The 24,360-nt window shown below is 50.0% G+C and overlaps 1 protein-coding gene across 4 annotated transcripts in view; it reads left to right on the forward strand.

Annotated features, from left to right (window-relative positions):
* The window catches only part of kiaa1328 (KIAA1328 ortholog), a 388,527-nt gene that overhangs the window by 206,036 nt on the left and 158,131 nt on the right, over positions 1-24,360 (forward strand). The window contains exon 11 of one of the 4 annotated variants that reach the window (XM_085973924.1): positions 4,351-5,062. The exons of the other annotated variants lie outside the window; for them this stretch is intronic. Within the exon in view, the coding sequence (XP_085830050.1) occupies positions 4,351-4,405 (55 nt within the window). The 3' untranslated portion in view covers positions 4,406-5,062. Of the gene's footprint in view, positions 1-4,350; positions 5,063-24,360 lie in introns of those variants that run through there. 4 annotated transcript variants of the gene reach the window in all.

The raw sequence follows: 24,360 nt of genomic DNA on the forward strand, positions 1-24,360 counted from the left end.
CTCCTTGATTAATATTGCGACACCCCCTCCTCTTTTACACCTCCCTCTGTCTCGCCTGAAGATTCTATACCCCGGAATATTGAGCTGCCAGTCCTGCCTCTCCCTCAACCATATCTCTGTGAGAGCAACAATATCATACTCCCATGTGTTCATCAACACCTTCAATTCATCTGCCTTACTCGCAAGACACCTTGCATTAAAATAAATGCCATCCAGCCTTGCCATACTCCCTTGTGCCGTTACATATTTGCTCTGCCTTCCAAGCTGACTTGTTTTTTCCTCTATATTTGGCTGTGCATCACCCCCTACTATAGCTCCACTCTGTATCCCATCCCCCTGCCAAGTTAGTTTAAACCCCCCCCAACAGTACTAGCAAACCTCCCCGCAAGGATGTTGGTCCCATTCTGGTTCAGGTGCAACCCGTCCGACTTGTACAAGTCCCACCTTCCCCAGAAGCAGACCCAGTGATCCAGGAATCTAAAGCCCTCCCTCCTGCACCAACTCTTTAGCCACGCATTCATCTGCTCTATCCTCCTATTCCTATACTCACTAGCACGTGGCACTGGGAGTAATCCAGAGATTACAACCTTTGAGGTCCTGCTTTTTAATCTGCTACCTTGCTCCCTAAATTCTTGTTGCAGGACCTCATCCCTCTTTCTACCCATGTCTTTGGTACCAATGTGAATCACAACCTCTGACTGTTTGCCCTCCCCCTTCAGAATGCCCTGCAGCCGTTCAGTGGCATCCTTAACCCTGGCACCAGGGAGGCAACATACCATCCTGGAGTCACGTCTGCGGCCACAGAAACGTCTATCTGTTCCCCTTATGATAGACTCCCCTATCACTATTGCTCTCCCACTCGGTTTCCTCCTCTCCTGTGCAGCTGAGCCACTCGTAGTGCCACGAACTTGGCTCTTGCTGCATTCCTCTGAGAAACCATCTCCCCCAGCAGCATCCAAAACGGAAAATCTGTCAGAGAGGGAGATGGACTCAGGGGACTCCTGCACTACCTTCCTAGTAACTTTACTCTGTCTGGCGGTCACCCATTTCTTGTCTGCCTGTGCACTCTTTACCTGCGGTGTGACCACCTCGTTAAACGTGCTATCCACGAAGATCTCAGCTTCGCGGATGCTCCACAGTGACTCCAGCCGCAGCTCCAGCTCTGAAATGCGGATTTCGAGTTGCTGCAGCTGGAGACACTTCCTGCACGTGTTCGCCCTGAACACCGAAAGTGTCCCTGACTTGCCACATAGCACAGGAGGAGCACTTCACGGTGCCAAGCTGCCCTGCCATGCCCTACCCTTAATTCACTCCCTTTACTTCCTTTAAATTAAAAATATTAAATACACTAGGGACCTACTTCCCTTTAAACACTATTTACTCTAAACTAGAGACCTTACTTTCACTTTAACAACTGGACTGTAGAAATATTCACCAGGTCCTACTTACCAATCAGCTCCTTCCCTGGTTGTGACATCACTTTAGCGGTTTTGCAGTTGTTGTTGTATGACTGCTCCTGCTCTCGGACTCTTTCCAAGGTGTAAAGTAAGAACCAATTCCTACAGGGTGAAAAGTTAGGAAAAACAAAGGCGAAGCAAGGGAGCTCCTCCTTCCACTCCTCACCTAAATTGCTGACTCACCCAACTCGCAGCACTCTATTTAAACCGCACCCAGTGCAAAATCAGGAAAAAAATTGCAATGAAAGCTGCTGGAGTGTCATAAAAACCCACATGGTTCACTGATATCCTTCAAGGAAGGGACCTGCCATGGCTCTGGCCTACACGAGACTCCAGTCCCACACAACGTGATTGACTCTTAATGCCCTCAATGCAACTAGAGATGGGCAAGAAATCCTGCTTGTATCACCCACATGCCAAGAACAAATGAAATAAACTACACTATTACATGTTTGGTTACTGAATAGTGCAAGTTAAAAAAAAAAAACACAACTGCTGAGGATTGTATTTCTTCTTGATATGAACTGTGAAGAAATTCTAAGTATTTAAAACAAAGTCTTTTTCCCTGACGTAACTCCCAAATAGAATAAAATATTTAAAGGTTTATTGGTTGGCTTCAAACAGAAAATTTAGCTAATAGCAAAATGTAAGTAACAGAAAGGGCAGATAATGGCAATGCAGTGGATGTAATATATTTGGATTTCCAAAAAGCCTTTGATAAGATGCCGCATAGTAGACTCATGACTAAGGTCCGAACATGTGGAGTCAGGGGACAAGTAGCAGAATGGACAGCAAGCTGGCCAGAAAACAGAGAGCAGGGGTTAAAGGTAGTTACTCAGATTGGCAAAAAGTGGGAAGTGGTGTTCCATAAGGATCGGTGCAAGGACTGTTGTTCACCATTTACATAAACGATTTGGACTCAGGAATCGGAAGTACAATTCAAAATATGCGGACGACACCAAATTGGGGAGTGTAGTTAATACAGAGGAGGACTGCGACAAAATACAGGAAGATATTCATAAACTTGCAGAATGGGCATGTAATTGACAAATGAACTTCAGTATAGATCGGTGTGAGGTAGTAAATTTTGGGAAGAAGGAGGAGGCCACATACTCCTTGGAAAATAAGTGTCTAAATGAGGTAGGGGAACAGAGGGATCTGAGGTGGGTACAGATACACAAACCACTAAAAGTAGTGATGCAGGTTAATAAGGCCATAAAAAAAGCACTTGGGTTCATTTCTAGAGGGATAGAATTGGAAAGCAGAGAAGTTATGTTAAACTAATATAGAGCCTTGGTTAAACCACACTTGGAATACTATGAACAGTTCTGGTCTCTACTTATGAAAAGATGATAGAAGCACTGGAGAAGGTACAAAAAAGATTTACTAGAATAAATCCAGAACTGAGAGCTTATACCTATCAGGAAAGATTGAACAGGCTGGGGCTCTTTTCTCTAGAAAAAAGAAGACTGAGGGCTGCCCTGATAGAGGTCATTCGGATTATGAAAGGGTTTGGTAGGGTAGACGTAGAGATGATCCCATTTGCAGGGATGACAAGAACTAGAGGCCATAAATATAAGATAATCACTAATAAATCCAATAGGGAATTCAGGAGAAACCCCTTGACCCAGAGAGTGGTTAGAATGTGGAACTCGCTACCACGAGGAGTAGTTGAGATTAGCATAGATGCATTTAAGGGGAAGCTAGATAAGCCCATGAGGGAGAAAGGAATAGAAGGATATGTTGATAGGGTTAGATGAAGAAGGGTGAGAGGAGTCTCGTGTGGAGCATAAACAACGGCATGGACCTGTTGGGCCGAATGGCCTGTTTCTGTGCTGTAAATAATTTGTATTACTTTGTAAGTTGAAGAGGTTTATTTCATAATTGGCAGTATTTTAATTTTTGATCCATTACAAGGTTGATATTATTAAGCCTAAAATTCCAGTCTGAGTCAAGATGTGCAGGGACAGATCTCCGGTCAAGGGACTGGAAACTGGGGTGGAACTAGACTGCATCTATTTTGTCCCATTTTTAAGCCTTAACCACTTTACGTGAAGGGGCTATTTTCCATCCACAACCCCCTGTACCAAGGAAGTGCCAGTAGAATTCCTCAGGCTACTCCAGGAATTCTGCTCTTAAAAGGTCTTGGCAGAACTCATGCCAAATGACTGTTGGTGCGAGTCCCACTGAGGCATCAGACCTTGCCAGAAGAAAGATCATTGATCCTGTATAAGAGTTATGGCTTCCATTGGAGTTAAAGATCCTTTAGAGCTACTTCTTCAGCCTGGGATGTGCCTCCAGGTGCTTCTACTGGAGCAAACTGTGTGCTGCTCCCCATTCCATCCAATGGCTATGGGCAGGTGCTGCTTATGTGCCCATGCCATACATGCTAATGACTTTGTACCCAGAATTTAGGATTGTTTGACATCCTTGACTGCAGCTGGCTGGAAGTCCTGCCCTGGCACTCTTCTGCCAGTGGAAGAATGACGCCAGAGTTTTGGCCCCATTGTGCTATTTTATCTGAAGGATAATCTGCTTTCATGCACAGTTTATTTAAGCACTTTAGAACAATATTGAAAATTATGTCTGTTGGGAATGTTAAACTATGTGGTTGAATCAAATGTATTTGTAAAATAATGGGTATATGGGAATGACAATGTGACATAGTCCAATCAAGTGATTCAGATGATGGCACACACCCTGAGCAAATGTTGTCTGCTCTTCAAAATGACAACCTTGATATCAGTTCCTGGTGTGTTTGTCTATAATAGACTATTTTAATTGTATTGGGGTTGAGAGTTGGTTTGTTTTCGGTCAGATTTGTGCCAACAGCCACAGACAACAATTTTCTGTATACTCTGGGGATAATTTTTTGAACCTTGTTTGCTTATAGGGCACATCAGAATTCTAGGCGTGCACTGCCTATAGTTTTCTCACGATTAAACTGAATAATCATGATTTTCCAACTAATGTGTGCCAAGGCTCCCTGCTAAAATGACTTCTGCTGCATCCTTGAGGATTAATCACATTATCACCAGAGGATTAATAATTGTGACATTACTGCAGATTTATTGACTTGCTTTCATTTACTGGTAAATTCTGTTTTTAGTATACTATAATGGATATATAGCTTTGATCAACATTCACCAATTTCTTCCCCGTTCAGTCATCTGAATGGCATGGTACCATATTGCAGACATGTTTTATCTAGACATTCATATCCTGCAATATTTTTGAATAAGTAATTACTGATTTCCCATAAATTGTGGCCATATTGGATTGCAGAAATAAATAGCCTAATGGTTACAAAAATGTTATCTTTTTATTTGCATTGTTCAATGCAATATACAACCAGTCACAGGTTCACACAAGTATTTTCCAGACAATTGGGGCAGCTTATGCTGGTTGATGAGGGTTAGTGGAAAGCATTTTCTTATTTTCCGAGATGGACAGGAGGGAAGCAGTAACGTAACCCTCATCCATGTCTTTATTACCTCTAGACTTGACTATTCCAATGCACTCCTGGCCAGCCTCCCTTGGTCTACCCTTCATAAACTTGGTGTGGAGATGCCGGAGTTGGACTGGGGTGGACAAATGTAAGAAGTCACACAACACCAGGTTATAGTCCAACAGTTTTATTTGAAATCACAAGCTTTCGGAGCGCTGCTCCTTCGTCAGGTGAAGTGGAGAGATGCATAAAGACACAGCTTATATAGTCAGAGAATAATGCCAGATGATTACAGGTAATCTTTCTAACTGCCATTTGTCGCACCTCGGCAGAGAGATAATCACAGCGATCAAAGGTGTGAATGGTTAGTCAGGAAAATATTACATCAAAGAACAATGAGGTGGGGTCACAAGGGGTCAAATGTTGCAGATGCTGGGGTCTGTATGAAAAACAAAAAACAGACCGAAAAACATTTTTTTTGCTGGAAATCACAGCAGGTCTGGCCGCATCTGTGTAGAGAGAACAAGCCAATGACGACTCGAGTCTGAGTGACCCTACGTCAGGTGGGGTTACATGTAGCGTGACATGAACCCAAGATCACGGTTGAGGCCGTCCTCATGAGTGCGGAACTTGGCTATCAGTTTCTGCTCGATGATTTTGCGTTGTCGTGTGTCTCGAAGGCCGCCTTGGAGAATGCTTACCCAAAGATCGGAGGCTGAATGTCCTTGACTGCTGAAGTGTTCCCCGACTGGGAGGGAACACTCCTGCCTGGCGATTGTTGCGCGGTGTCCGTTCATCTGTTGTCACAGTGTCTGCATGGTCTCGCCGATGTACCATGCTCCGGGGCATCCTTTCCTGCAACGTATGAGGGAGACAACGTTGGCCGAGTCACATGAGTATGTACCATGTACCTGGTGGGTGTGCTGATCATGCCTGTTCACATGACAGCAGGGAACATGTTAAATTGGTGCTGCCAGCTCATTATAATGAGTTGGGTCTGCAGCTAACGCTATGCACACTATTCATTGGCTGATCGCCTGTTTGAGGGGTGGGAAATTGGGCTTCACTGATGCCACATAAAGACAGGCAGCACTTCATAAAGGGGAGGTGCACTGGCTGCAAACAGCAGGGCTAAAAATGGCGGAAGATGTACAGAGAGGGCACCCAGGTTCTTGGATGCCTCTTTGGAGGCTCTGGCCCAAGCTGTCAACAGGAGGAGGGAGATCTTGGTCCCCCACGGGGGCAGAAAGCTCTCCATGCAACACTTCTGCCGCCAGTGAGAAGAGGTTGCAGTGGATGTTAATGCCAGGAGCTTAGTTCCCAGGACATAGCTGAAATGCAGGAAAAAGTTCAATGATCTCATCAGAGTTGTCAAGGTAAGAATTTTACCTCTCACCTTAATTACTCTCTCCTCACACCTCCACCACCTGCAGCCACACTACTTACAATACTCTCCTTTACAATACTCTGCTTTACTTCACTGTCTTACAATCACTGCACCACACTTCACTACATCTCCTTTTCCTCCTACTCACACACTCTGCATCATCTACTCTCACCACTATTGCAAACTTCACTTCCCACACAACAGACAAACTATTTGACCATGAAAGGCACATTCAAAACAGCTCACAAAGCTAACACGTACACACTTCCTCCATTCTTGTAAGAGAAAGTCGTGCACAACATGCAACAGAGGAGACTGAGCCAGCATGCGCACACTGTCCCCTCTGGAAGAAAATATGCTGACCATCACGGGCAGGGGTAGAGTCATGGGCATGGCGAGTGGCAATGCTGGCGATGTCGCGCAGAGTTTCTTGCATTGTACCCTTATGTGCCTGTGTTCATCTCTGCACGAACAAATTTCTACACCAATGACTGTCATGTTCTGTCCTCACTCAAGATCCACATTTGTGCACTTTTCAGCAGCAAGCACGAGATAGTAAAAGGAACAGGGAAGCTGGCCTGAATTTACCCTCCCTACCTATCAGTGCTGAGGCTAGTTATAGCACCTCCTACATCGGGCCCAGCTGCTATCAGCGAACTCTCTTACAGAACGGAGATCGAACCAGAGATATGGTTTGGGCAGCTTGTTATCACAAATCCAGCAGGAGAGCTCCCTTTTGAACTGTTCATTGAGTGAGTTACTTGATGTCCTTTTGGCTGTTGTCTTTGGGTTCAATGGAACCTGCCATTGATTCGATTGTCTGAGGACCTTTCTTGACAATGCTCTGGATATGAAATGAAGCCCAAATCTTAAACCTTTCCTGACTTTATCTTAAAATGTATGTAATCTCTTCAGATTGGAAGCACACAGATTGGATGGAAATTTGGGCAGGGTGCAGGGGAGGTGTGGGTTATGTTAGAACTGATGTGCCTTCAATAACTCAAAGACAAGGAATTTAAAGGATTCAACTAAGGCTTTTAATCACTAAGAACATAGCAGCATTACAGGTCTTCCCACATCGGGCGTCTGGTAGGAATGACTCATCCAGCTCCTGAGACCTTTATATGGCAAAAGACAGGGGCGTAGCCAATACACACAATAGGAACAAAAGGGGGCGGTTCACACAATACCAGCAGGTGAAACACACAGGTAAAACACATAGGCTGATGAAGGCATATATTTCATCACATTCACCCCTTCTACAGATTTAGTCTGTCCGGGGGTGTGATAGTCCTTCCTGAACGTCGCAACAGTACCTCGGGTTCCGACCGGGAGTCCGTGGTGCCCTCCTGGGCATACCCATGTGCTGGGGTTGTTGCAGGTACTGCTGGGGGTGGTGAGGATACCTCTGGGGATGGTGGAGGTTCTTCTGGGGGTGGTGGTGATGGGTCGTCGTCGTCGCTTCCTGCCGAGGCGAGGTCCTTTATGGACACGGTGTCTTCACGCCCGTCGGCGTGCTTGACGTACGCGTACTGTGGGTTTGCGTGGAGTAGGTGTACTGCCTCCATGAGGGGATCCGTTTTGTGGCCCCTCACATGTTTCCGTAACAGGACTGTCCCTGGGGCGGAGAGCCACGAGGGTAGGGATACTCCTGAGGTTGATTTGCGGGGAAAAACAAACACCTTCTCGTGAGGAGTGGCGTTAGTAGCAGTACACAGTAGCGACCTTATCGAGTGGAATACGTCTGGGAGGACCTCCTGCCAGCGGGAGGTGGGGAGGCCTTTAGACCTTAGTGCTAAGGTGACCGCTTTCCACACTGTCGCGTTCTCCCTCTCCACTTGCCCATTACCCCGGGGGTTATAACTAGTGGTCCGACTCGTGGCTATCCCCTTTGACAGCAGGTATTGGCGCAGTTCATCGCTCATGAACGACGCCCCCCTGTCAGTGTGGATGTAGTTGGGCATGCCGAACGTGCAAAACAGGTTGCCGAGGCACTTGATGACCGTGGCACTGGTCATATCTGGGCAGGGGTAGGCGAATGGGAAGCGGGAGTACTTGTCCACAATGTTGAGGAAGTACACATTGCGGTCGGTGGAGGGGAGTGGTCCCTTGAAATCTAAGCTCAGGCGCTCGAATGGCCGTGTAGCTTTGATCAGGTGGGCTCGGTCGGGCCTGAAAAAACGGGGCTTGCATTCCGCACAAGTGCGGCAGTCCCTGGTCATAGACCGGACCTCCTCGATGGAATAGGGCAGGTTACGGGATTTTATAAAGTGGAATAGCTGGGTGACCCCCGGGTGGCAGAGGCCATTGTAGAGGCCCTGTAGCCTGTCCCCCTGGATGCTGGCACACATCCCTCGTGATAGGGTGTTGGGGGATTCGTTGAGGGCCCCCGGCCTATATATTATGTCGTACTCAAATGTGGAGAGTTCGATCTGCCACCTGAGAATTTTGTCGTTCTTGATCTTCCCCCTCTGTTTGTTGTTAAACATGAAGGCTACCGACCGCTGGTCGGTAAGCAGGGTGAAGCGTTTGCCGGCTAGGTAGTGCCTCCAGTGCCGCACTGCCTCCACTATGGCCTGGGCCTCCTTCTCTACCGAGGAGTGCCTGATCTCGAGCCCTTGGAGGGTTCTTGAGAAAAAGGCTACGGGCCGCCCATCCTGGTTGAGGGTGGCTGCTAAAGCGAAGTCGAACGCATCGCTTTCGACCTGGAAAGGGATGTTTTCGTCCACTGCCCGCAGCGCGGCCTTCTCAATGTCGTGTTTAATGCTATTGAAGGCGGCGTGGGCCTCGGCCGTGAGCAGGAAGGACGTTGATTTCAGGAGGGGACGGGCCTTGTCGGAATAATTGGGGACCCATTGGGCGTAATAGGAGAAAAACCCCAGGCACCTTTTCAGGGCCTTGGGGGTGTTTGGTAGGGGTAGCTCCCGTAGGGGGCGCAATCGGTCGGGGTCCGGACCGATTTCCCCGTTTTCCACCACGCAGCCCAGGATACAGAGGCGCGTGGTGCTAAAGACACACTTATCCTCGTTGTAGGTGAGATCGAGTCCGAGGGCGGTTTTCAGAAATCTCGCGAGGTTCGAGTCGTGGTCTTGCTGGTCGTGGCCGCAGATGGTGACGTTGTCTAGGTATGGGTAGGTGGCTGTTAACTGGTTCTCATCGACCATGCGGTCCATCTCCCGCTGGAAGACCGAGACCCCGTTCGTTACCCCAAAGGGGACTCTGAGGAAGTGGTAGAGACGTCCGTTCGCTTCGAAGGCGGTGTATGGACGGTCCTCCGGCCTAATGGGGAGCTGGTGGTATGCCGATTTTAGGTCGATGGTGGAAAACACCCGGTATTGCGCGATTTGGTTAACCATATCCGCTATGCGGGGCAGAGGGTAGGCGTCTAGCTGGGTGTATAGATTAACCGTCTGGCTATAATCTATCACCATCTGCTTCTTTTCGCTACCCTTAACTACTACTACCTGGGCGCGCCACGGGCTGGTACTGCATTCGATGATACCTTCCCGCTTGAGTCTTTCTACTTCCGACGCAATAAACCGTCTGTCCTCCCAGCTGTACCGCCTACTCTTGGTCGCTATGGGTCGACAGTTGGGTGCGAGGTTGGCGAACAGAGAGGGCGGCTTGACCTTCAGGGTAGCCAGACCGCACACTGTGAGGGGCGGCTGGGACCCACCGTAGGTAAGCGTGATACTTTGGTGGTGGCACTGGAAGTCCAGACCCAAGATCACGCTCACACAGAGATCTGGCATTATCAATAGTTTAAAATCTCTGTAATCATTGCCTTTTACTGACAACATAACCGCGCAGAAACCTGTAATTTTTGAGGTATGAGTCTTATCGGCCATGGCGATTTTGCCCTGTGTGGGGACTATCGTTAGTGAAAGCCGTTTTACCAGGCTAGGATGAATAAAGCTTTCGGTGCTCCCGCAGTCAATCAAGCATTTAACCTTGTTCCCGTTTACCTCTATGTCCATCATCGATTTAGACAACGGATGCGGCCTGGACTGATCCACTGTGATCGAGGCCACCAGTGGGTCCTGGAGGTCCGTGTAGTCGGGGCAAGATGGTGGACTCCATGAGGGTGGACAAGATGGCTTCCAAGATGGCCGCTCCCACGGCGCGCACGCGGCGGTGGTGGAGTTGGAGGTGGGGTTCCCTCTGCAGACTTTGCTGAAATGTCTTTTCTTCCCGCATTTAAAACAGGTGGTGCCCTTCACTGGGCACAGATGCCTGGAGTGTTTGTCCTGGCCGCAGAAGTAGCATTTCGGGCCCCGATGTATTGCGGCAGTAGTGGGGCTCCTGGGTGGAGGCTGGGGCTCCGATGGTGCTGGGCTGGCCTGAGACCTGGGAGGTGAAGATGGCTTCCAAGATGGCGGCCCCCACGGCGCGCACGAGGCGGAGTGGGCCGCGTGGCCAGGGGAACAAGATTCAGAGTTCCTCTGGGCCATATCCAGCGATCGCGCTATATCTATAGCCTGTTTTAAGTCCAGTCCCTCCTTTTCAAACAGTTTCTGCCGAGTATAATTTGAACTGAGGCCCGCAATAAGGGAGTCTCGAATCAGCTCCTCCGTCTACACGATGGCAGACACGGCCTTACAGTTACAGTCTCTGCCCAGTACTTTTAGGTTTAGTATAAAGTCCTCTAGTGACTCACCATGCCGCTGCGTGCGAGTAGTCAGAAGATGCCTGGCGTACACCACGTTTATTGGCCGCGCGTAGTGGGCCTTCAGGATGGTGCAGGCCTCCTCGTAGCTGGTGGCATCTTGGATGAGGGGGGAGACCCGATGGCTCACCCAGTTTCGCAGGATTCCCAGTTTCATGTCTCCGGTAGCGGTTTCGGCTGCGGCTATGGCAGTGGATGAGTTTGCAATGAAAAATTTGAAGCATTGGAACCAGTGTCCGAACTGTGTGGCTGCGTCTGAGGCATGGGGGTCCAGATCCAAGCGCTCTGGTTTCAGGAGTCGATCCATCCTGGTGTTTTAGTGATTAAAATTGATGTGCCTTCAATAACTCAAAGACAAGGAATTTAAAGGATTCAACTAAGGCTTTTAATCACTAAGAACATAGCAGCATTACAGGTCTTCCCACATCGGGCGTCTGGTAGGAATGACTCATCCAGCTCCTGAGACCTTTATATGGCAAAAGACAGGGGCGTAGCCAATACACACAATAGGAACAAAAGGGGGCGGTTCACACAATACAAGCAGGTGAAACACACAGGTAAAACACATAGGCTGATGAAGGCATATATTTCATCACAAGAACGATGCACAGTCAAGTTACAAACAATAAGAATAAAACCGGACAGACCACTTGGCATCGACCTAGGCATCGGATTCGGACAGACAAAGGCACACCCAGCCCAGTCACCTCTGCAAGGTCCTCCTCACTAACATCTGGCGACTTGTGTCAAAATTGGGAGAGCTGTCCCACAGACTAGTCAAGCCTGACTCTCAGAATCATACCTATCAGGCAACATTCCAGACTAATCTACCGGCAGGACAGACATGGCGGCACAGGGTATACAGGTAGGTGGGAGGGAGTGGCCCTCGGAGTCCTCAACATTAACTCCAGAACCCATGAAGTCTCATAGCATTGGGTCAAACATGGGCAAGGAAACCTACCGATTACCCTCCCTCAGCTAATGAACCAGTACTCCTCCATGTTGAACACCACTTGGAAGAAGCACTAAGGGTAGCAAGGGCACAGAATGTACTCTGGGTGGGGGACTTCAAAGTTCATCACCAAGGGTGGCTCAGTAGCACCACTACTGACCGAGCTGGTTGTGTCATGAAGGACATAGCTGCCAGTCTGGGCTTGTGGCAGGTGGTGAGAGAACCAAAACGAGGGAAAAACCTACTTGACCTCATCCTCCCCAATCTACTTGTCCATGACAGTGTTGGTAGGAGTCACGACCGCATAGTTCTTGTGGAGACGAAGTCGCATCTTCACACACAGGACACTCTGCATTATGTTGTGTGGCACTACCACTGTGCTAAATGGGATAGATTCAGAACAGATCTAGCAGCTCAAAACTGGGCATCCATGAGGCGCTGTGGGCCATCAGCAGCAGCAGAATTGTAATCCACCACAATCTGTAACCTCATGGCCTGCCATATCCCTCACTCTACCATTACCGCCAAGCCAGGTGACCAACCCTGGTTCAATGAGGAGCAGCACCAGGTACACATGAAAATAAGGTGCCAACCTGGTGAAGCTACAACACATGCATGCTAAACAAGGGATGCAGCATGCTGTAGACAGAGCTAAGCAATCCCACAACCAACGGATCAGATCAAAGTTTAGCAGTCCTGCCAGATTCGGTCGTGAATGGTTAAACAACTAACGGGAGGAGGAGGCTCCAATAAAATCCCCATCCTCGGTGATGGTGGAGCCCAGCACGTGAGTGCAAAAGACAAGGCTGAAGTGTTCAGCCAGAAGTGCCGAGCGGGTGATCCATCTCTGCCTCCTGCTGAGGTCCCCACCATCACAGATGCCAGTCATCAGCCTGACATCAGTCGTCGGGAAAATGCTGGATCCATTATTAAGGACGTAGTAATAGGGTATTTAGAAAATGATAATGGCCCAGAAATTCAGGTCTCCACGGGTGAGTACGCACGGGGTACTCATCCGTAAGCCCAATGGAAGTGCCGGTTTCCTGCATGCACTGTGCATGCGCGGGAAACCGGCACTTCCGTTCCCCTGAAAGAAGGGGTTCAGAGTTCGAACGCGTGCGCAGGAGAGGCGCTGCGCGTGCGCATCGAACTTACGTTTTTTTTGTAGGTTTTCCCGGGAGGGTAAGTCTCCAGAAGTTACACATATAAAAAGCAGTCACAAGGCCTGCTTTTTACAAGCTAAGTGGTGAATTAATTAAAATTAAAACATTTTTTCCACAGGTTTATTATTTTTTAATACTTTAAAGAAAGGTAAGTTTATTTTTAGCCCCGTTAGAAAATAAAATTATTTTTTTCAAAAATTTAAATTATTGTTTAAAATAGTTTTTTCATGTAATTTATAGTTTATTTAAAAAATGTGATTTTCTAAAAAAAATTATTTGAAGATTGTGGTAAACCACGTTCACTATCGTATCACTGTTAGTAGTTAGCACTGTTCACCACTGTTCGTTATAACTGTATCACTGACCACTATTGTATCACGGTACGAGGTCGCCTCTTGCCACACTGCTATACCTGGGATGACCACTGCCGACTCCGCCTTGGCTCCACCCACCAGGCCAGGTATAAAGGTGAGCGACTGGCTGGTATTCCTCCTGCTTGGATCGGATCACCCACGAGAGTGGGCTCTGTTATTTAGTCAATAAAAACCTTTAGTCACCTTCGTAACTCTTCGCCTTTTATTGGAGGAATTGATAGGTATATCAATTTTATTGACTAAATTTAATGATGTCCGACAACGAGTCACAACCGGCGGAGGAGCCACCAGCGCAGCTCCCAGGAGCACAGCCACACCAGCCAGCTTGGCTGCGAGCCCTCAGACCGCCGTACCTGGACCTGAACCCACGAGCAGCAAACTCAGCCGCAGACTTTAAACACTGGCTGGTCTGCTTCGAATCATACCTGAGAGAATCCAGCGTCCCTCAGGCATCCAAACTAAGTGTCCTGCAGGCACAACTGAGCCCGAGAGTATACACTCTCATCGAGGACATGACTACCTACGAGACCGCCATCAACCTGCTGAAACAGAAGTACCGGACCCCGGTAAACTACATGTACGCTAGGCACCTCCTAAGATCACGGCCGCAACAGCCAGGAGAATCAGTAGCCGAATTCTCACAGGCGCTATATGCACTCGCCAGGAACTGTGAGTTTAAATCGGTGTCGGCAGCCGAAAATACTGAAGATAATATCCGCGACGCATTCCTGAAAGGCCTACGGTCCGAGTACTCACGGCAAAGACTGCTGGAAGCTAAAGACCTCAGCATGGAAAAAGCTGAAGCCCTCGCTATCTCCCTGGAAGTGGCCCACCAAGATCAGGAAGCATTCACCAGGTACTGCTCGCGACCCTGGGACTCGGGCCCGACCCCTACCACAGCACCCTTCCCAGCGCCGCCCCCGGGACCTACCTCTGCGTCGGCGTCCCGGACCCGACCGGCCCCGCCACCCCCGGCACCGGCCCCGACATCGGGCATCCGCGATCGGGCCGCCGGCTGTTTTTTTTGTGGCCAGGAGAAGCACCCGAGGTCGCGCTGCCCAGCCAAGAACTCCATATGTAAAACCTGCCTGAAGAAAGGCCACTTCTCCAAGGCCTGCAGGAGCGGATCCTCAGAGGCCAGCAGTGCCGCATGCGAACTATGGGGGCGGCCATCTTTGTTTAGGGCAACTGAGGCCAGCATCCCCACACATGAGTCATGGGGGCGGCCATCTTTGATTAAGGCAACCGACCCCAATAGTGCCTCATGGGGCCCTACCTCGTGGGAGACGCCATTTTACTCACCACGCCCGACCGCCTCGCCCGCAGATGACAACGACTCGCTCAGCTACACACTAGCTTCCGTCACCCTGGACCAAGCCCGCCCGCACCATCTGTCCAAGTCAATGATGGACATCAAAGTGAACGGCCACGCCACGACCTGCCTGTTCGACAGCGGAAGCACGGAGAGCTTCATCCACCCAGACACGGTGAGCCACTACTCCCTCTCTGTCCTACCAACGCGCAGCCGAATCTCGATGGCATCGAGGTCCCACGCCACGGACATCAGCGGCTACTGTGTCGTGACCCTGTCGGTTAAGGGCACGGAGTATAAAAACTTTAAACTCCTCGTCCTCCCCCATCTCTGCGCTGCCGTCCTACTAGGGCTGGACTTCCAATCCCACCTCCAAAGCGTAACCCTAGCATACGGTGGACCCCTCCCCCCACTCACAGTCAACAACCAGCAAACGTTAAACCGCCCACCGCGTAACACCTGCAGCCTCTCCACCCTCAAGGTCCCGCCACCCTCTCTGTTTGCTAACCTTACCCCTGACTGCAAACCCGTCGCTACCAAAAGCAGGCGGTATAGCGCCGGGGACAGAGCCTTCATTAGCTCTGAGGTGCGGCGCCTCCTGAAAGAGGGCATTATCGAGGGGAGCAGCAGCCCCTGGCGTGCCCAGGTCGTAGTCGTAAAGACCGGTGATAAAAACCGCCTGGTCATCGACTACAGCCAGACCATAAACAGATATACCCAGCTGGACGCATACCCCCTCCCCCGCATATCTGACATGGTCAATCAGATTGCACAGTATAAAGTATTCTCGACCATCGACCTGAAGTCGGCCTACCACCAACTCCCTATCCACCCTGAGGACCGCCAGTATACCGCCTTCGAGGCGAATGGGCGCCTATACCACTTCCTTAGGGTCCCCTTCGGTGTCACTAATGGGGTCTCGGTCTTCCAAAGGGAGATGGACCAGATGGTTGACCAGAACGAACTGCAGGCTACATTCCCCTACCTAGATAACGTCACTATCTGCGGCCGCGACCGGCAGGAACATGACGCGAATCTGGAGAAATTCCTCCGTACGGCCCAACGGCTGAACCTCACCTACAATAAGGAGAAATGCGTGTTTAACACCACGCGCCTTGCCATCCTCGGCTGCGTAGTGGAGAACGGAATCATCGGCCCCGACCCAGAAAGAATGCGCCCCCTCATGGAGCTACCCCTCCCCCACTGCCCTAAAGCACTTAGGAGAACCCTGGGGCTTTTCGCCTACTATGCCCAATGGGTACCCAATTACGCGGACAAAGCCAGACCCCTCCTGAAAGCCACTTCCTTCCCCCTCACGGAGGAGGCGTGCGCGGCCTTCTCCCTCATTAAGGGAGACATAGCCAAGGCCACGATGCACGCAGTGGACGAGTCCATCCCCTTTCAGGTGGAGAGCGACGCATCCGACTTCGCCTTAGCCGCCACCCTAAACCAGGAGGGGAGGCCAGTGGCCTTCTTCTCAAGGACCCTACAGGGCCCCGAGATCCGACATTCGTCGGTCGAGAAAGAGGCCCAGGCGATCGTGGAGGCAGTACGGCGCTGGAGGCACTACCTGGCAGGCAAACGATTTACCCTCCTCACCGACCAGCGTTCGGTGGCTTTCATGTTTAATAACAAGCTGAAGGGCAAAATCAAGAATGACAAGATTTTGAGATGGAGAATCGAGCTCTCCACCTACGATTATGAGATCTTGTACCGGCCAGGCAAGCTGAACGAATCCCCTGATGCCCTTTCACGAATGACATGCGCCAGCGCGCATATCGATAGGCTTCAGACCCTCCACGACCAGCTCTGCCACCCCGGAGTCACCAGACTCTACCATTTCATTAAGGCCCGCAACCTGACCTACTCCATCGAGGAGGTCAGGACCATGACCAGGAACTGCCAGACCTGTGCGGAGTGCAAACCGCACTTCTATAGGCCGGACCGAGCAAGCCTGATCAAGGCCACCCGCCCCTTCGAGCGCCTGAGCATCGACTTTAAGGGGCCCCTCCCGTCCTCTGACCGTAATGTGTACTTCCTCAACATCGTTGATGAGTACTCCCGTTTCCCCTTTGCCTTCCCCTGCCCCGACATGACCAGTAGCACGGTCATTAAGTGCCTGAATGCCCTCTTCGCCTTGTTCGGGTTCCCGAACTATATACACAGCGACCGGGGCTCCTCCTTCATGAGCGAGGAACTCCGGCAATTCCTCCTAGAGAGAGGTATTGCAGCAAGCAGGACCACCAGCTACAACCCCAGAGGTAACGGTCAGGTGGAAAGAGAGAACGCGACGGTATGGAAGGCCGTCCTCTTAGCCTTAAAGTCTAAGGGCCTCCCAACCTCCCGCTGGCAAGAAGTCCTCCCGACAGCGCTGCACTCCATCCGGTCATTACTTTGCACGGCCACTAACACCACCCCCCATGAACGAATGTTCGTTTTCCCCAGGAAGTCGACTACGGGAACCACTCTACCAACCTGGCTGACCGCCCCGGGGCCGGTCTGGCTGCGGAAACACGTGAGGACCCATAAAACGGACCCCCTGGTCGAGAGGGTGAACCTCCTGCACGCCAACCCCCAGTACGCCTACGTGGCGTACCCAGACGGGCGGGAGGACACTGTCTCCCTACGAGACCTCGCACCCTCAGCCGATCCGGAAACACCGCCACCACCCCCCCCAACCTCAGTCCAGGTAGACGGCATGCCGGAACCCCACGAGCCCTCGCCGACCACGCAAACACCAGCATCAACACCGGATAAGGCACCAGCACCGGATAAGGCAACACCACCGCTGCGGCGATCGGAGAGGCTTACGAAGCCTCCGGACAGACTGACCTACCAGAATTGGTAGTACACTTCACCCCGCCGGACTTTATTCTAAACAAGGGGTGAATGTGGTAAACCACGTTCACTATCGTATCACTGTTAGTAGTTAGCACTGTTCACCACTGTTTGTTATAACTGTATCACTGACCACTATTGTATCACGGTACGAGGTCGCCTCTTGCCACACTGCTATACCTGGGATGACCACTGCCGACTCCGCCTTGGCTCCACCCACCAGGCCAGGTATAAAGGTGAGCGACTGGCTGGTATTCCTCCTGCTTGGATCGGATCACCCACGAGAGTGGGCTCTGTTATTTAGTCAATAAAAACCTTTAGTCACCTTCGTAACTCTTCGCCTTTTATTGGAGGAATTGATAGGTATATCAAAGATTTAGTGATGTTTTGGGGCTTGTCGTATTTATAAGTTTGACAGCCCTTCCTGTCAAACTTATGAATGAAGCATTCCCTGCTCCGATTGGCTCCCCATGGCCCACGTGATCCCAGGGGATGCATCGAACTAACTGTGCCCCTGGGATACGCAAGCACTGTGCGCTGGCAGTTGAAGGAGGCCCAGGATTGGAATTCCACGGGGGCCCACAGCTCAACGGCTGGCGCGCAAGGTAAGTGCAGGTCGGGGGCTTACACCCGCGGGAAGGGGTTGGGGGGTATTATATTAGCATGGATAGAGGATTGGTTAAAAGGAAAGAAAACCGAGAGTAGGAATAAACGGGTTATTTTTAGGTTGGCAGGCTGTTTACTGGTGGGGCGCCGCAAGGATCAGTATTGGGGCCTCAGCTATTTACAATCTATATTAATGACTTAGATGAAGGGACCGCGAGTAATCCTTCTTCTTCTTCTTAGGCAGTCCCTCAGAACCGAGGATGACTTGCTTCCACATTAAAAATGAGTTTGCAGTTGACTGATGAGTCCAATGCGGGACCTACAGTCTCTCACAGGTGGGGCAGACGGTGGTTGAAGGGGCGTGGTGAGAATGTTCCTAATAAGTTACAAATGCTTGCCAATTATGTATCTCCTCATGTGTTTGACGATATCGAAGACTGTGTAGACTATGACTCCGCTATCCAAACGCTACAGCAACTATATGTTAAGGCCCCAAACGAAATTTTTGCTCGGCACCTACTGGCCACAACTCGACAACAACCCGGGGTATCACTTGACGAATTCCTTCAAGAGCTTCGCAGGCTCAGCAAAGATTGTAACCTCAAAGCTGTCTCAGCTGAACAGTACCGGGAGGAATTAATTTGTGACTCTTTTATTAATGGAATTGCTTCTTCCCTCATACGCCAGCGCCTGTTGGAAAATAAAGCTGCCTATAACCAGGCATATTCTCTGGACTTAGCTCAAAAAAATTCAGATGCCTATTTTTTACCATATGCACGAACTGCTGCTACCACTTTTAGTGACTCCCCCGGTAAGCCTCAGGCAGAAGCCCTCACTGATGACGACCCTACCCTAGCAGCATCTTGGCAATCTAAAAAGAAGTGTTTCTTCTGTGGAGGTGCATTCCATTATAGGAAATTTTGTCCTGCTCGTAATGCAACCTGCAATCATTGCAGTAAGAAAGGTTACTTTTCTAAAGTATGCCAGTCAAGAGTGTTACAGCTGCTATCTATAAAACTGCTCCTCCCCCAAGAGCCACAACTAGTGTTACAGTTGCTATCTATAAAACTGCTCCTCCCCCAAGAGCCACTACTAGTGCTACAGCTGCTATCTATAAAACTGCTCCTCCCCCAGAGCCACTACTAGTGTTACAGCTGCTATCTATAAAACTGCTCCTCCCCCAGAGCCACTACTAGTGTTACAGCTGTTTTCCCCAAAGCCTGTCCCATGCAGCCACAAGGGTTTTGGTAAATGGACACATTTTGAGTGCATTAATCGACTCATGTAGCTGTGACAGCTTCATCAGTGAGTGGGCTGTCAGTAAGTTAAAACTGCATATTTACCCCTCGGACAGGGAAATTGTAATGCTCTGACGACACTGACCACCAACTCTTCCGGCTTTTGTCTTGTCGACCTTATGCTCAATGGCCGCACTTATTTTTCCACCCGGCTCGGGGTGCTCAAAAACCTATGCAGTGATGTGCTCCTGGGACAGGATTTCCAGAAACAACACAGAAGACTCACTTTCGAGTTTGGAGGGCCAAAGCCGGAGCTTACTATTTCCAAAGTACTGTTTTGTGCGCTTTTGGCGGCTTCGCTCGATGAGCCCCCCTTGTTTGCCAATCTTTCCCCCCGATATAAGCCCATAGTCACTAAATCACGACGTTTCAGCCAAGATGATCTATCCTTTATCGAGGCAGAAATCTCTCGCCTTCTAGCTGACGGTATCATTGAGCCATGTTCATCTTCCTGGCGGCTCAAGTCGTCATTGTTAAAAATCCTCTGAAGCAACACAAGAAACGTCTTTGCATCGATTACTCGCAAACTATTAACCAGTATACTGACCTGGATGCCTACCCACTACCACGCATCGATGACATGGTCAATAACCTTGCCAACTACAGGGTATTTTCAACTTTTGACTTAAGGAGCGCATACCATCAAGTACCGTTAAAGGACTCTGACAAAAAGTATACGGCCTTTGAGGCCAATGGTCGGCTTTACCAGTTTTATCGCCTTCCATTTGGGGTCACCAATGGGGTGGCCATCTTTCAACGGGCAATGGATAGCCTAGTCAAGCAGGAGAACTTAACAGACACTTTTCCATATCTGGATAATATCACCATTGCTGGTCATGACCAGAAGGAGCATGATGCCAACCTCCAGAAATTTCTTGACGTTCTCCGTCGTCGCAACTTAACCTTAAATGAGTCCAAATCTGTGAAGTCAGTACCATCAGTCAACATCCTTGGCTACTGGGTGGGCATAAGAACATAAGAAATAGGAGCAGGAGTAGGCCAATCGGCCCCTCGAGCCTGCTCCGCCATTCAATAAGATCATGGCTGATCTGATCCTAACCGCCAATCTACTATCACAGAACCATCTCCTGAATCTAACAGAATTAGACACACGAAATAGGAGCAGGATCAGGCTACACGGCCCCTGGGCCCGCTCCGCTACCCACAGGGCCATGACCGATCCGAACCTAGACTCATGTCCAAATTCCTGACCGCTCCCCGTAACCCTTAATTCCCTTTACTTCTAGGAAACTGTCTATTTCTGTTTTAAATTTATGTAATGATGTAGCTTCTACAGCTTTTTGGGGCAGCATATTCCATGGACCTACCACCCTCTGAGTGAAGTAGTTCCTCCTCATCTCAGTTTTGAAAGAGCAGCCCCTTATTCTGAGACTATGCCCCCTAGTTCTAGTTTCACCCATCATCGGGAACACCCTCCCCGCATCCACCCAATCCAACCCCTTCACAATCTTATATGTTTCAATAAGATCGCCTCTCATTCTTCTGAACTCCAATGAGTAGAGTCCCAATCTACTTGACCTCTCCTCATATGTCCATCCCCTCATCCCCGGGATTAACCGAGTGAACCTTCTTTGTACTGACTCGAGAGCAAGTATGTCCTTTCTTAAGTATGGCAATGGTGGCATCAAACCAGATCCGGAGCGTCTTTGTCCACTTCAGGAGCTCCGTCCTCCGACAAATCTCGGCTCTCTTTGTCGGGCCCTCGGCATGTTTGCCTAGTATGCGAAGTGGATACCCCACTTTTCCGACAAGATCCAGCGCCTGCTTCACGCGAAGTCATTTCCGTTGGACGCGATGGCTATTTCAGCTTTCGACTTCCTCAAGCAACAACTGGAAAAAGCCACGCTTCATTGCATCGATGAAAATCTCCCTTTCGTGGTCGAGTGCGATGCATCGGAGGTGGCGATCTTGGCTACCTTGAATCAAGGCAGTCGACCCGTTGCACTTCTGTCCAGAACTTTGCAGGGTAGCGAGCTCCATTATCCTCCTGTCGAGAAGGAGGCTACGGCTATCATCGAAGCAGTACATAAATGGAGTCATTTTCTCGCTCGTCGCCATTTCATGCTCATAACTGATCAGCGCTCTGTGGCCTTTATGCTGGATAACCGGAAACGCACTAAGGTCAAGAATAACAAAATACAGCTCTGGAGGATGGAATTGGCCGCCTTTGGCTACACCATACATTATCGACCCGGCAAAGAGAATGTGACCCCAGATACCCTCACGCGTGCATTCTGCTCTTCCATGTCAACTTCGACTCTTACGGCTCTTCATACTGACTTGTGCCAGCCTGGCGTTACCCGTATGTTGCACTTTGTGCAATCTAAAAATCTCCCATTTTCTACGGAAGACGTGAAAAGAACATGCTCCACTTGTAGAATTTGCGCAGAATTAAAACCGCAATTCTTCTGTCCGTCGGTTGGCTCATACACGCTACACAGCCTATGCAGTGACTCAGCATTGACTTTAAAGGGCTATTGCCTTCCTCAACGCGAAACACCTACTTGCTTACTATGGTGAACAAATATTCACGCTTTCCCTTTGCTTTCCCCTGTCCCAATATGCTTACTTCCACAGTGATCAAATGCCTCGATCAGGTCTTTTCCCTTTGCGGTATGGCCAATTTCATCCACTCTGATCGGGGTCCCTCCTTCATGTCAAGCGAACTCAAAAGTTATCTTTCCCAACGTGGAATCGCCACAAGTAAAACGACACCATATCATCCTATTGGAAACAGACAGGTTGAGAGATACAACGCCATCGTTTGGAACGCTGTTCATTGTAGGGGGTGGCGGGTGTGGCGCGTGCGCCCAGTCAGTTATACCCCTGACTGTTTGTGAGCGGTTCGAATCGCTCCCACGCCCCTGGGTTCTAGACACCGGACTTAGGTACAGGCGGCGATACAGAAAACTCGAGTAGACAGGTGGTTTGGATGTAAGAAAACCAAGATTTTATTAAAATAGAAAATAAAACAGTCTTATGTGAAGTCACTAGTATAAAATACAGGCAAATACAAAATAATATACTTATACAGGGAACACACGGCACATCGAGAGAAAACAAACTTCATTAACAATCGCCTTATCCTTATCCCACCCTTATACCTAACTAGATTAAGCACTCCATTCTCTTAGATCCAACCCTGACATTGTCATTAAACCCGCTGACAAGGGTGGTGCTGTTGTTGTTTGGCGTACTGACCTCTACCTAGCGGAAGCTGAACGCCAACTCTCCGACACCTCCTCCTACCTCCACCTGGACCATGACCCCACTACCGAACATCAAACCACCGTTTCCAAGACTGTCACTGACCTCATCTCCTCTGGAGATCTTCCCCCCGCTGCCACCAACCTCATAGTTCCCCAACCCCGCACAGCCCGCTTCTACCTCCTTCCCAAGATCCACAAACAGGACTGCCCTGGTAGACCCATCGTTTCAGCCTGTTCTTGCCCTACGGAACTTATCTCTTCCTATCTTGACTCTATCTTTTCTCCCCTTGTCCAGTCTCTTCCCACCTACATCCGCGACTCTTCGGACGCCCTCCGCCACTTTAACAGTTTCCAGTTTCCTGGCCCCAACCGCTTCCTTTTCACCATGGACGTACAATCCCTCTACACCTCCATCCCCCACCCGGATGGCCTGAGGGCACTCCGCTTCTTCCTTGAACAGAGGCCCGACCAGTCCCCATCCACCACGACCCTCCTCCGCCTGGCTGAACTTGTTCTCACATTGAACAACTTCTCCTTTAACTCCACTCATTTCCTCCAAATCAAAGGCGTTGCCATGGGTACCCGCATGGGTCCTAGCTATGCCTGCCTTTTCGTGGGCTATGTGGAACAATCTTTGTTCCAGTCCTACTCGGGTCCCCTCCCTCACCTCTTTTTCCGATACATTGATGACTGTATCGGTGCCGTTTCCTGCTCTCGCCCCGAACTTGACAATTTCATTCACTTTGCCTCCAATTTCCACCCTTCCCTCACCTTCACATGGTCCATCTCTGACTCTTCCCTTCCCTTCCTCGACTTCTCCGTCTCCATCTCTGGGGATAGGTTATCGACCAATATTTACTACAAGCCCACTGACTCCCACAGCTACCTGGGCTACACTTCCTCCCACCCCGCTTCCTGTAAGGACTCTATTCCATTCTCCCAGTTTCTCCGCCTCCGCCGTATCTGCTCCGACGATGCCACCTTCCACACCAGTGCTTCAGACATGTCTTCCTTTTTCCGCAACCGAGGATTCCCCTCTACCGTGGTGGACACTGCCCTCGACCGTGTCAGTTCTATCTCCCGCACCTCTGCCCTCACCCCTGCCCCTCCCTCCCGGAACCACGATAGGGTTCCCCTTGTCCTCACCTTTCACCCCACCAGCCTCCACATTCAACGGATCATCCTCCGGCATTTCTGCTACCTCCAAAGTGATCCCACCACCAAACGTATCTTCCCCTCCCCTCCCCTTTCAGCATTCCGCAGGGACCGCTCTCTCCGAGACACCCTAGTCCACTCCTCTATCACCCCAAACAGCCCTTCCCCTTCGCCTGGCACCTTCCCGTGCAAGCGGAGGAGATGTAACACCTGCCCCTATACCTCCCCCCTCCCCACTGTCCAGGGCCCCAAACACCCCTTCCAGGTGAAACAGCGATTTACTTGTACTTCTCGCAATCTAGTATACTGTATTCGCTGCTCACGATGCGGTCTCCTCTACATTGGGGAGACCAAACGCAGATTGGGTGACCGCTTTGCGGAACACCTCCGTTCAGTCCGTAAGGGTGACCCCGAGCTTCCGGTCGCCTGTCATTTCAATTCACCGCTCCATTCCCACTCGGACCTCACCGTCCT

The sequence above is a fragment of the Somniosus microcephalus genome, chromosome 2 (assembly GCF_052327205.1).
Source record: "Somniosus microcephalus isolate GS21.2 chromosome 2, FLI_Smic_1.0, whole genome shotgun sequence".
Taxonomy (NCBI): domain Eukaryota; kingdom Metazoa; phylum Chordata; class Chondrichthyes; order Squaliformes; family Somniosidae; genus Somniosus; species Somniosus microcephalus.